At 42.0% G+C, this 12195-nt stretch overlaps 1 protein-coding gene across 4 annotated transcripts in view; it reads right to left on the bottom strand.

Moving 5' to 3' along the window:
* LOC127567027 (pleckstrin homology domain-containing family A member 3-like) overlaps positions 1 to 12195 on the bottom strand; it is a 33587-nt gene that overhangs the window by 8436 nt on the left and 12956 nt on the right. The window contains exons 4-7 of one of the 4 annotated variants that reach the window (XM_052009652.1): positions 11528 to 11664; positions 4149 to 4307; positions 3455 to 3498; positions 2263 to 2417 (exon numbers count right to left, since the gene is read on the bottom strand). In XM_052009652.1, coding sequence (XP_051865612.1) covers positions 2263 to 2417; positions 3455 to 3498; positions 4149 to 4307; positions 11528 to 11664 — 495 coding nt within the window. Of the gene's footprint in view, positions 1 to 1798; positions 2418 to 3454; positions 3499 to 4148; positions 4308 to 11527; positions 11665 to 12195 lie in introns of those variants that run through there. The other 3 variants (XM_052009651.1, XM_052009654.1, XM_052009653.1) reach the window with 3 other exon arrangements.

The following is a 12195-nucleotide window of genomic DNA, read 5'->3' as shown; positions in this document are numbered from 1 at the left end:
CCATTAGTCCCCTTATCTCTTGAGCAACCATGATTTTCTCCTCAGTAAACACAGGGGAGAAATGTTTGTGAAAAATCCCACCCATCTCCTGTGGTTCAAGACATAGGCGGCCCTGCTGATCTCGAAGGGGAACGACTCTCTCCCTAGCCACCCTTTTACCCTTAATAGAGCTATGGAACCTCCTGGAATTTTCCTTATCCTTACCTGCCAGATCCATCTCATACTCTTTATTTGCCCTCCTGATTTCCCTCTTAAGAGTGTTCTTAGTCTTTTTATAGTCAGAGGATTCACTCACCCCCAACCTCCTAAACACAATGTATGCTTCCTTTTTCTTGACCAAAGCCTCAATCTCTCTCATCAGCTAAGGTTCCCTAAACTTGCCAGGTTTACCCTTCACCCTAACAGGAACATGCTGCCCCTGGACTCGATATCACGCTCTTAAAAGCCTCCTACTTGCCATTTCTTCCTTTCCTTTCAAACAGGCTCACCCAATTGACATCTGTTTGATCCTGCCTAATTCCCCCTGCTCCAGTTTAGGGCCCTAACCCGTGGACCCGTCCTATCCTTTTCCATCACTATCTTAAAACTAAGAATTATGGTCACTAGAGCCAAAATGCTCCCTGACTGCCACTTCAGTTACTCGGTCTGCCTTATTCCCCAAGAGAAGGTCCAGTATTGCACCCTCCTGAGTAGGCCCCTCTATATATTGGCCAGACCAGGTAATGTTTGCAGATTTCCTCCCCTGAAAAGGACATTATTGTACAAGATTGGATTTTTAAGATATTTATTAGTCACATGTACATCAAAACACACAGTGAAGTGCGTCTTTTTGCATTACTGAGAATGTGCTGGGGACAGCCCGCAAGTGTTGCCACTCTTCCAGCACCAACACAGCATGCCCACAGCTTCCTCACCGGAGGAAACCCACACAGACACACTGGAAGAACATAAACTCCTTACAGACAGCAGTGGGACTTGAACCTGGGTCACTGGCACTGTGATAGTGTTATGCTAACTGCTACACTACCATGCCGCCCATTTTTGTGTCATCATTACCAAAGTTAGTTACTCCCCTCCTTCCACCCAATCCCCAAATTCCAGATTATGAATCTGAATTTATATTCCACACCTACTGTGGTGGGATTTGAACTCTAGTCTCTGAATTGTTAGTCCAGGCCTCTGGGTTACTAATTGTTAATCATTGTGCCACCACCATATTTTTTTTGCAATTGGACCAGTACCCTGGATGAGGTGCCAAGAGCAAGAGAGCGAGGCGTTAGGGTTTCCTTTTAAGCAACATCATGAAGACATTTTATAACAATAGCAAATTGCAGACGTGCGGCAGGAGAGAAACATGGGAAAAGCAAAATACTGGTAAATAGAAAATGTTTACCCATTCTCCAGTTCAACATTCTCGAGAGCATTTGGACATACTGCTCACAAACCCATTTACATGTGATGTTGCTCATCACAGATCAAATGCCACTCAAAATTTGCACCTGCCAGGAGCAAAGCAAGGGATTTGCAGGAAAAAATGTATCCTTTATATGAACAGGACATAAAGCATTGCAAATTGTACCTAGTTGGCAACATCTCAGTTTTGTCAAGGTACAGCTGGAGGGCATTTTGTTTTGGGGCTTCATTTCACTTGCAGCACGATATATAGTTTTAGTCTCTATAACTAGAGTATATATTTGCCTTGGAGGTAGTGCATTGTAGATTCTCTAGATCGATTCCTGAAATGGGGGGGGGGGGGGGGGTGTCTTTTTAAGGAGAGATTGAGGAGAATAAACCTCATTGGACCTTTTAAAAATGAGAAGTGGTCTCACCCAAGATACAAGAGAGTCAGTTTCCTCAGGTTGGAGAGTCTAGAACAGGGCAGTCTCAGGATAAGGGGTCAGCCATTTGGGATGGAGGAGGAGTAATTGCTTCACTCAAAGGGCAGTGAATCTTTGGGATTCTCTTCCCCTAAAGGGGCTGTGGGCCATTCAGTATATTCAAGACAGAGAAGGAAACAATTTTGGCACTAAGGGAATTCTGAGATGAAATCCAGCAGGAGACCAGATTTGAGATAGATCAGCCGTGATATAGAATGGCAGAGCAGGCACAAGTGTAATGAAGTCTAAGGTTTGTTAAATGATTCTTGAAGACCATCTCCTGCTTCTGTCACTGAACCAAAGATAAAACAATCCATAGCTGTCTTTTTTGCAGCAAGCAGAGTCTTGCTGGCTGAAGATACATATAGTGCGAAAGAGTTCTTACTTGCTGGCTGCGCAGTGTAACTATTATCTGGGCTCTTGACCTCCACAGGGTGTCTCGTCCACCTACTGGCACGATATGCAGCCATTTCCTCCAGATTTCTCATTACTGTAATGGAACCCTTCTGAGGTTGTGCTGGGCTGTTCATTTCTGCACTCCTGCAGCCAAACAATTAAGAATCAACAAGGCAGACACAGAACTATATATCCCAGGCTGCAATACCAGCTTGTAGCAGCACTGGGCACGAGTGATCTACAATTGTTTTGTTTGTCTATAAGAGGACTTCAGTATGGTTTGAGATGGATATCTCTGCACAGCTTGCAGTTGGCCATAATACAAGAAGATTTGGAAATTACCCATTGTTTTAATTCAATGTTACTTTTGTGAAATAGAACATGGGCATTGCTGGCAAGGTCAGCATTTATTGAGAAGACTGTGGCGAGCTGCCACCTTGAACCTTTGCCATCCTTCCAGTGAAGGTATCTTATATAGTGCTGTTGTAGAGGGAGTTCCAGGAGTTAAACCCAGCAATGATGAAGGAACAGCAATAGATTTCCAAGTCGGTATGGTGAGAGACTTGAATGGGTACCTGCAGGGTGGGCCATTAGAGGTTGCAGGTTTGAGGGTGTTGTTGAAGAAGCCCAGGCAAATAACTGCAGTGCATTTTATACATGGCCATGGTGTGCCAGTGGTGAAGAGAATAAGTGTTTAGGGTGGTGGATGAGATACAATTAAGTGGTCTGCTCAGTCCTGGATAAATCAGTTTTTGATTGTTACTGCAGCCACTAATCCAGGCAAGACTGGCATCAGCATCATCACATCAATGCCAACATTCAGTACAACTGCCGTGAATCAGGCATTTGCATATTGCGCCTTATTAGATTGCTCAGAAATATCTCCATGTGCCTTCAGAACAAATATTTACTTCAAAGAATTAGCAAATGCAGCAGCTAATTTGCGCTCAGCTAACACACACTAAACAGCAAGTTGATTAATCACTAGTTAATGTGGTGGTGGTGGTGTTGGTTTAGGGAGGAATATTGGCCTGGAACATTTTGTGTGGGGGGATAGGAGGTGAATGAAAACAAACCTGCTCTTCTCCCAATACTGCCATGGGATATTTGATGCATGAACCATTTAGCACAGGAGGTTAACAACACATTTGAAATGGAACACAAGCAGACAGGACACCTACCTGTCAGGTGCAACAACACCACTGTGGCTTACCGAACGTTTAACCTGTAGTTTTAAAACAAAGGGAAAAATGAACACAAGTTAACTTCTCTAGTCCTGAACACGTGACTCTTTCCACCACACTGAAAGAATCCAGTGCAAAATTCTGTAGCTGAATCCACCCACTTACAGCTCACGTGGTATTGCAGCTGGTTTATTTTTAAACACAAGCAGTAAAACTGGGCCGATTACACAGGTGAGAGAGAACTTTACTTTTACTCAATTCAGCATCTGTTACACCCTCATGTAAAACAAAACCAATAGCCTCAGTTGACTAAAATATAACCTCTGGGACCAATGTCACAATTAGAAAGTTGTCCTGACCTCTTCCTCTACCCTTCTCCCAAGTAGATTACCAGAGCTCAGTAAGAAAATGATCAAACTTCAATCTCGACACAGTACATTAGTGCATCAGGTCCACACACCACAAAACAATAGCTGTGGGCTCACACCCATCAGCAAGTTCTAAGTTGTATCAAAAAGGAAATGTCCCAGAGGTGCTAAGTAGTTGCCCAGGGAGGGAAAGGTAGGGAATAAAGAAAGCCCATCACATCACACAGCAGTACAAAATGTATTCTTCCTTCAATCAGGAAGTCTGCTGCAAGGGATGAAATTTTTTTTATTATAAACATGAAAATACTTTCAAGTCCACTTACCCTGCGAGGAGGTGTGGAAGTGACATGAGCAGCAGGGGATTCAGGGGGTGAAAGTAACTCTGGGGATATCCTCACACTTGCTATTTTCATACAGTCCTCTAGGGTACTTATAAAGGTATTGCATGTGGCTTTAAGCAAAGAAGAAGCCTCGTTCATTTTCTGAAAGAAAGAAACACTTAACTATAAATTTGTGCAAGAACTAATAGAGTTGCACACAGAACACAAAGTACCCGTGTTTTTTCATCCATCATGAATAATCAGAGACAGTGAAAATGTAATTGAAGTTGACCAAAGTGCTTTTTCCCGCAAACTGAAGACATATGTTAGGCATAATGCCAGAGGACTGCAAGGTTACTGATGTGGTACTATTGTTTAAAGGGAGAAAGGAATAAGATGAAGTATGGGGCAGTTACGCAATATCGACGATGGACAAATCATTGGAAAAACTTCCAAAGGGCACTGATGTATATAAACAGCCAGCATGGATTTGTTGAAGGATGTTCACGATGAACTTGACTGAATTTATTGAGATAAAAAGCTATAATGGCAGAATATTTGATGCAGTATACATATGTTTAAAAAGGATTCACATGGTAGGCTGATCAGGAAAAATTAAACACAAGGATGCAAGTGAAAAGTTTCATTAAAAGTTGGCTCAGTGAGAGAGCAAAGGTTGACAGGAATTTTACTGAATGAGGGCCGTCTACTCTGAATTTCCACACGCCTCACTACCACCCCCTTGTGTTACGTATAAATGATTTAGACAAGTGTCAGAGGCACAATCGAAAAGTTTGCAAATAATACCAGTGTGGTTATAGCAAGGAAACTACGCTGCAGGAAAGAATCGATGGGCTGATTAGGTTGGAACAGAAAAGACAAATAATGTAAAGGCATATAGAATCAATGGTAGGATACAGAATAAAGGGATCTTTGAGTACATGTCCACAGATCCCAGAGGTTGTGGGAAAGGTAGACAAGTTAGTCAAGGAGGCACATGTGATACTTACTTTTATTAATCGAGGTAAAGAATCCAAGAGCACGAAAATCATGCCAGAAATGTATGAAACCTTAATTAGGCCACATCTAAAGCACAGTGTACACTTCTGGTCACTATATTGCATAAGTGATGTCATAGCACTGGACACTGTTCAAGGGAGCTTTGGAGGGTTTTTGAGGCTGGAGATGTTCAGTTGCTGTAGTACATGCAAATAAGAAGTCACTGACATTTGATCATACGTGTATTACGTCTGCGTGCACAGTCTGAGAAGAACCTCAAATAAACCAGACTCTCTAGTTCAGTTTTTCCCTGGGTATTACGCTGCATGTTACTTCAATACAAACTGGGGACATACAGTTTCTAATGACATGGGAGTCTAACATTTGGCCCATCGAGTTTATGCCAGCCAGTCCCATTCCCCCACTTACACCCCCGAAACCTACACTTTCATATACCCATCAGCTCCCAATTCTCCTCCTACATTGACTAACAGCAATTTACAGTAGCCAATTAACCTACCAAAATGTCTTTGGGATGCAGGAGGAAACAGGAACACCTGGCAAAATGTGCAAATACCCATCAGACAGCACCCAAGGCAAATACTGAACCCAGGTTGCTGGAGCAAAAGCAATAACTGCTGCACCGCTAACAACAACGAAAAGAATTCCACGTAACAAAGTTAAATAGCCTATACTCATGGACAGTGGGGAGAATCCAAAAACTAGTGATTAGTCATAGTAACTTCAAATGTGCTGGCTTGGAGACAAGTTCAGACTAAAGCAGGAAAAGGGTAGTGTGTAGTGACCAAACATGGGGAAATGCCACATTTTAGGGACTTTCCAACACAGGACAGAGGGACTGGCCTTGTGTAATAACCTGACAAAATGAACGCAATGTCTGGGAATAAAAATTAATGCCATGTTGACATAAATGAATATTGAGCAAATATGATGTGCTTATAACAATGAAGACAATGCAATATCCTATACTAAACTATTTTATGAATAGTTTATTGAAAAAAAAAGGCCTTCTAATTGTTAAAGCAGGAACAGTGCAAAATGGCAGGTCAGACCCAATCCTGATATATTGCAAGCTTTTAGATTCATGCTAAAGTATACACACCCTCCAGGGGTGAATTGGGGTTTTGGGGCCAAGGCTGACACACATGTGAAAGAGTACCGGGGTGGGGGGGGGGGGGGGGGGTGAGTGAAAGAAGAGGAGAGAAAGGGAAGATAGGGTTCATGCCAGCTGTCAAAGCAATGGACTGAATGGCCTCTTAGATCACAAGGAAATACAGGAAGCAAGCAGCTTAGGGCTGTAGAGTTTAGAAGGGAGAAAGGAAATTTCATTGTCAAGCACCAGAAGAATTTTGTACGTTTCAGAGTAGATGTGGAGTTGATGATGTCCCTGTTTAGGGTGTCTAGAACCACCTGGCCATTTGCAACAGGAGTCTTTTCACCCAGGTGGTAGGGAATCTTTGGAATTCATTACCCACAGTGGCTCAGTCACCAAGAACATTCAAGAGAGATCGCTTGAGGAATATAGAGGGTGTAGGAGAGAACTTAAAATTAGGAGGGCAAAAAGAAGCTATGAAATATTCTTGGCAGGCGAGATTAAGGAGAATCCCGGACATTCTATATAGGAACGAGAGGGTAGCTAGGGAAAGAGTGGGTCCTCTTTGGGACCAAAGGGACTATGTGTGGAGCCAGGGAATGTGGGCAAGGGCCCAAATGAATATTTCTCACAAGTATTCACCAAGAAGGATATCGAGTATAGGGAATTCAGCAGAGATACATTGAGTCTTGAGCTTGTCAGTATTAAGTGTTAGACGTCTTGGAACACAATGGTGGATAAATACCCAGGGCGACATGAGATCTATCCAAGAATGCTATTGGAAACAAGCAGATTGCTGAGGCCTTGGAGTTTTGATTTTGCATCTTTTTGTCAGGCACAGGCAAGGCCTCTTAGCACTTTTCCTGATTGCAAGACTGACTAGTGCTGTACTGCAGGAATCAGTGCTGGGAGCAACAATTTGGATGCAAATCTCCACTGGTCCACTACTAAAAATTAATGCAGAAGGACCTAGTATTAAAACAGGTACACTCAAGTGGTTGGACTGATTCAACCACGTTTGGGCAATAGCCTTTATAATCACAAACTCAAGTTGTCCACAGATCAGACTGCCACAGTAGTAGCTCTTTGGGTACTGCTACAAGAGAAAATAATGGAGGAACTTCACTTAGAAAATGTGGGCATCGTCAACACAAAAGCAGTAGTTTGTTGTTTTGTGCATTAGCCCAGAGGTAAGGATCTGGAGGAGCTAGCCAGCAAATGCAAAATCTGCCCAAACTGTAGATCAACTACCAAGAGCACCATTTAAAATGTGGAAGCAGTGCACGAGGCCATTTCTACTGTGTCCACAGACTACTGCGAGAATGGCATGGACAACTTCTTAGTGTTGGTGGACAGCCGTACAGAATGGATTGAGGCAAGGCACAGAGCCATGTGCTCCACTGAATGCACTATAAAACTCAAAAGCACTTTCATGACATAGTCTTCCCAAGGAGGTTGCATTAGGTAATGGCCTGCAATTTCAATCATTTCAATTTGAACAGTTTGTGAAATGTAATGGGATCAAATATCACTTCATATCTCTTTACCATCCAGCCTCAAACAAAAAAAGTTGAGAGATCAGTACTTATGGTGAAGGAGACACTAAAGCAGCAAGTCATGCAAGGTAGATCAGGCCTTGCTCCAAAGCAAGAACGCTCAGATTCTCTTCTGAGCTACAGATTAATATTACACTCAGTGGTAGGATAGATTCCCGCAGAAATGCAATGTACAAAAATGGAAGTCCAAATCTGGTTCAGCTGTACCTTGGAGGCAGGCAGTTGTAATAAAGCAAACATCACAACAGATGATGCAAAGAGATTCAGATTACAAGGTTCATGTAACAGCCACCGGATAGGTCAGGAGGTGAAAAAAATGTTGGAGAAATAATTCCAAGAATTAACTTGCAAAAAGATTCAGAAAAGGTTCATACAAATTATTTGATCTCACTGTAAGATACTCAAGAGGATAGTGAGGAAGATTGGAGATTTGAATAAGCTCTTCAATTGTAGAACTTGCTTCAGGAGTGGACACAGAACATGACTACAGAGTAAAGAAATGGTACTTCAAGTCAAGTCCAGAGACAGAGGCTACATCAATACATCATCTGTTGAGTCTCCAGGATCAACCCAAGTAGTTAAAAAGTTGGAGAATTTAAATGCAATTAAAAATATTAAATTAGTCCAACTCTTCCAGAAGGGAAAGACACTCATATACATCAAGTGTGACATCACAGTATAACATTTTGTTTGTAGAGGTATTGTGTGCAGTCTAAGAACTTTGAACAAACCCGATATATTAGAGCTCTATTTCCCATGTATTACTCTGTACTTCAGTAGACTAGAAATCCTCAGGAGCATATACAGTACATGATTGACTGGGCTGGGATTCTTTGCTTTAGAACAGAGAAAGACTGTTTTGGGGGGGGGGGGGGGGGGTGGGCAGAGGGGGGCATTGCAGAGGCAGGTGTAGAGATTTGAGATGTTATAAACTACAATGAGCTTGGAATGACAAGAGTGAGCTTGTTTTCCTTTGCACAAAAGTCAGTTTAACTACGGTACAGAGATTTAGAGGCAAATTTATGCCAAGCTATGCAAATAAAAGAACATTAACTGCATAACTTAATTCCCAGGACAAAACAGATGCAAACACACAAGACTTCAAGCAGTACTTTGTAATCAACTTTGAATAACTTGAGCAATACAGAGTTTCTGCAACTGTTTTAGGAAAATGCACTTTCCCATGAAATTATGCTAAATGTGTAATGTACATATGATCAGTAATACATACTGGACACCAAGTGGCAGCAGAGGAACTTCACAGTCCTGCATCTATCCACAAGTCACATCAGAGTTGCATTTCTACAGCACTTTTTACAACCTCAGTACATAAAACTTCAGCCAATGTGGTGCTTTAAGGGTAGCCACTATTGTTGGAAACATTGCAGCCAAATTGCAAAGCAAGCTCCCACAAACAGTAATGTGATAACCAGACAGACAATCTGTTTGTTGATTGAGAGAAACATTGGGCAGAGTACTGAGGAGAAATCTCTGCTCTTTCAAGTAGCACCAAGAATTCTTTTAGGTCCACCCAAGAGATTCAAAGATCTGAAATATGGTACCTCTGGATGCAGAATCTCACTGGGGTGTCAGGCAAGACCTCCTGATCCAGTGGCACTTTAGAAAGTCCAGAGATGGAGGCTATATGAACATTATCTGTTGAGTCTCCAGGGTCAACCCAATCCCAGCAACCCATGGTCAACAGCTCATGATAAAACAAAGACAAGAACAGGAAATGGAGCTTCAGTATTTCGGGACTGCTTTGGTGGGGAGGGGGGGGGGGCATTGGAAAGAGAAGAGGGGTGTGGGAGCAGTCAGAAGGTCGGAAGTGTGTGATCAGTCTACACCAGAGTTGTGGTCACATTATTAGTTGAGTGGGGTAGGGGAGGACAAGATAAATATCCCAGAAATTGAAGTTTAATTGAGAATCCAAAAATTGATTTTCAAAAGAAATGCAAGTCGCCTAAAATACAATGCAGGCATCTGTGAAGGTGACTACAGAAATTTGCTGCAAAATTCCAATTAGTTCACCTACTTTTTTTTTAAAAAATGCCTATTATAATTACCTGATCAGGGCTAGACAGGAGCCCTGATCTCACTGCAGCAGATGGGGAATTTAAAATTAAACAGCTCCAATTTATATACACAAAATATGGTGACAGCAGTTACTGTTTCAATCCTGACTTCCAGCACTGTCTGGAGTTTGCACATTCTCCCCATGAACAGGTGGGCTTCCTCCCAGGTGCTCCCAGATCCCAAAGACATGCTGGTAGGTTAATTAGCCACTAAATTAAACCTTGTGTTGGCAAGTGGCCAGGGTATCAAAGAGGAGAGAGAATGAGTTGCAGGACAACAGGGAAATAAGTAGATGGGAATGGGACTGCTCTGCTGGAAGCTGGTGGGGATCTTATGGGCTGTTTGGCCTCCTTGTATCATAATAAAAAGGTGTCTTTTCAAACCCATGCCATTGTATTGTTGCAAAGTACTGGAAAAATGAAACACAGACTATCTAGCTTCAACCTACACAATGAATTGAAGTGGCCTTTTGGGGAGAACATCCACATTGGCAGTTCAGAGTTAGGGCTTTTGATCACTCTCCAATACCTTCTATGAAGTACCCATGTCAGGTTGCTCTTGATGTAAAAAGATCAAGTGTGATGCCCTCAAAGTTAAACCACCTCCCGGAGCTCAGTCTTTAATTCAGATATGTCACCCCAAAACTGAATCACATTAAAACTTCCCCCTGACTTTTGAAAAGTGCTGGAAATATTGCTCCCCTCTCACATAATAATGTGGAATTTAAGGTTATTGGCAAGCGCCATGCTTTCCCACAAAAGAAAGCTCCTCACAAAAAAGGGAAGAACTTCTCTTTTGTCCACTTCTGCTGTTGTTGGGCATCAGTTCAACAGGATGTTGCGTACCCTGTAACTGCAAGGTCATCAAGCTGGCTCAGCAGACAATCACAAGAACATGGGCAGAAAACCAGAAGGTATTTTTTTAAACTAACTTTTAAAACATTACTTATGATTGGAACATGTATGATTGAAATAGAAGCCAAAGTGTCAGAACATTTTAAAATCACTTATTTTGAAGTATTTACAGCAGGGAATATGTTAAATTAGTTTTAGGGTCAGATGATTGCCAAGCTGCAATATGGCTTAATTCAAAAACATGAACTTTTGCAACAAAACCCAAAATTCTCAGGACATATTATAGCAAAAGTATAGAAAAATTAACATTTCTAGTGGTTTTCCTTAACTGCAATGTAGTAGACCTAAAAAGACAAAGGACAGAATCAGAACAGCTTTGGGATCACTGCATTGTCTGTCCTCATCATAGAGTTTGAGTAGTGTTCATATTTACAATTTACACTAACACTGGCCAAACCACATGGTGAGCATTTCACCGTGCCTCATTTCCAAAATAATTTATTGAGATTCAGTAATGTCTGCATCACAGGTGACATTAATGGAGAGATTGTGCTAATTTAAAGTTTTAACAACACTTGCATTCAAGGGTTACATTGTTATTCTCCACCCCCCCCCCCCCCCAATCGTTATTTACTGGGCCATCAGTGGGAGGATTAGATGTTGGCAGACAAAAATTGTGTGATAAATTCCACAGGTCTCAACATGAGTAACAATACTTCCAAATCAAAGTCACTGTAGCTACATGATCATGGAAGACTTATGAAAAGAACCCTTGTACAATACCTCAAGGTCTGGAGTGGATCCAGTCTGGACTGGCTGTGCAGATTCCTGGATCTTATGGACCTGCTGCATCAGTAGATCACAGTACAGTCGAAGTTCAGACATTTTGAATTTCAAAGAATCCTCATTTTCACTGATTTCTACAAGGATTTACAATATTTAAAGGTTACATTTCCTCCAACAATTAAAAAGAATGAAATGCCCTTAAATATGCTTCTTAAACAATTGAGATCTTTAAGGAATCAACTAATTTCTTTGGAAAGACTGGTGGCTCTGAGTCAGTACAGGCACAATGGACCGATTGGCCTCCTGTGCTTGGACAATTCCACGATTCATACAGCCTGTTCCTCCATCACTTGGAGCATCTTCCATGGCTCTGATGCCTCACAGCTCCAGAGATCAACCCTGATCTCCAGCAGTGCCTGTGTGGAATTTGCACATTCTCCTTGTGACCACATGGGTTTCTTCCCACATCCCAAAGTCATGGCAATTGGTATGTTAACTGGCTGCTGTGAATTACCTAGTGTGGAGATGAATGGTAGAATCTGGGGAGAATAAAGTGAGATTAGTGTAGGATTGGCATAAATGGATGCACGATGCTCAGTGGGCCACAAGGGCCTGTTTCTGTGCTGTATGACTCCTGACTTCAGAACATTCCAGTGCTTTGCAAC

This window comes from Pristis pectinata, chromosome X (assembly GCF_009764475.1).
Source record: "Pristis pectinata isolate sPriPec2 chromosome X, sPriPec2.1.pri, whole genome shotgun sequence".
Classification (NCBI taxonomy): Eukaryota; Metazoa; Chordata; class Chondrichthyes; order Rhinopristiformes; family Pristidae; genus Pristis; species Pristis pectinata.
The sequence above is the reverse complement of the archived record's forward strand: the minus strand, read 5'-3'. Positions and strand labels throughout refer to the sequence as shown.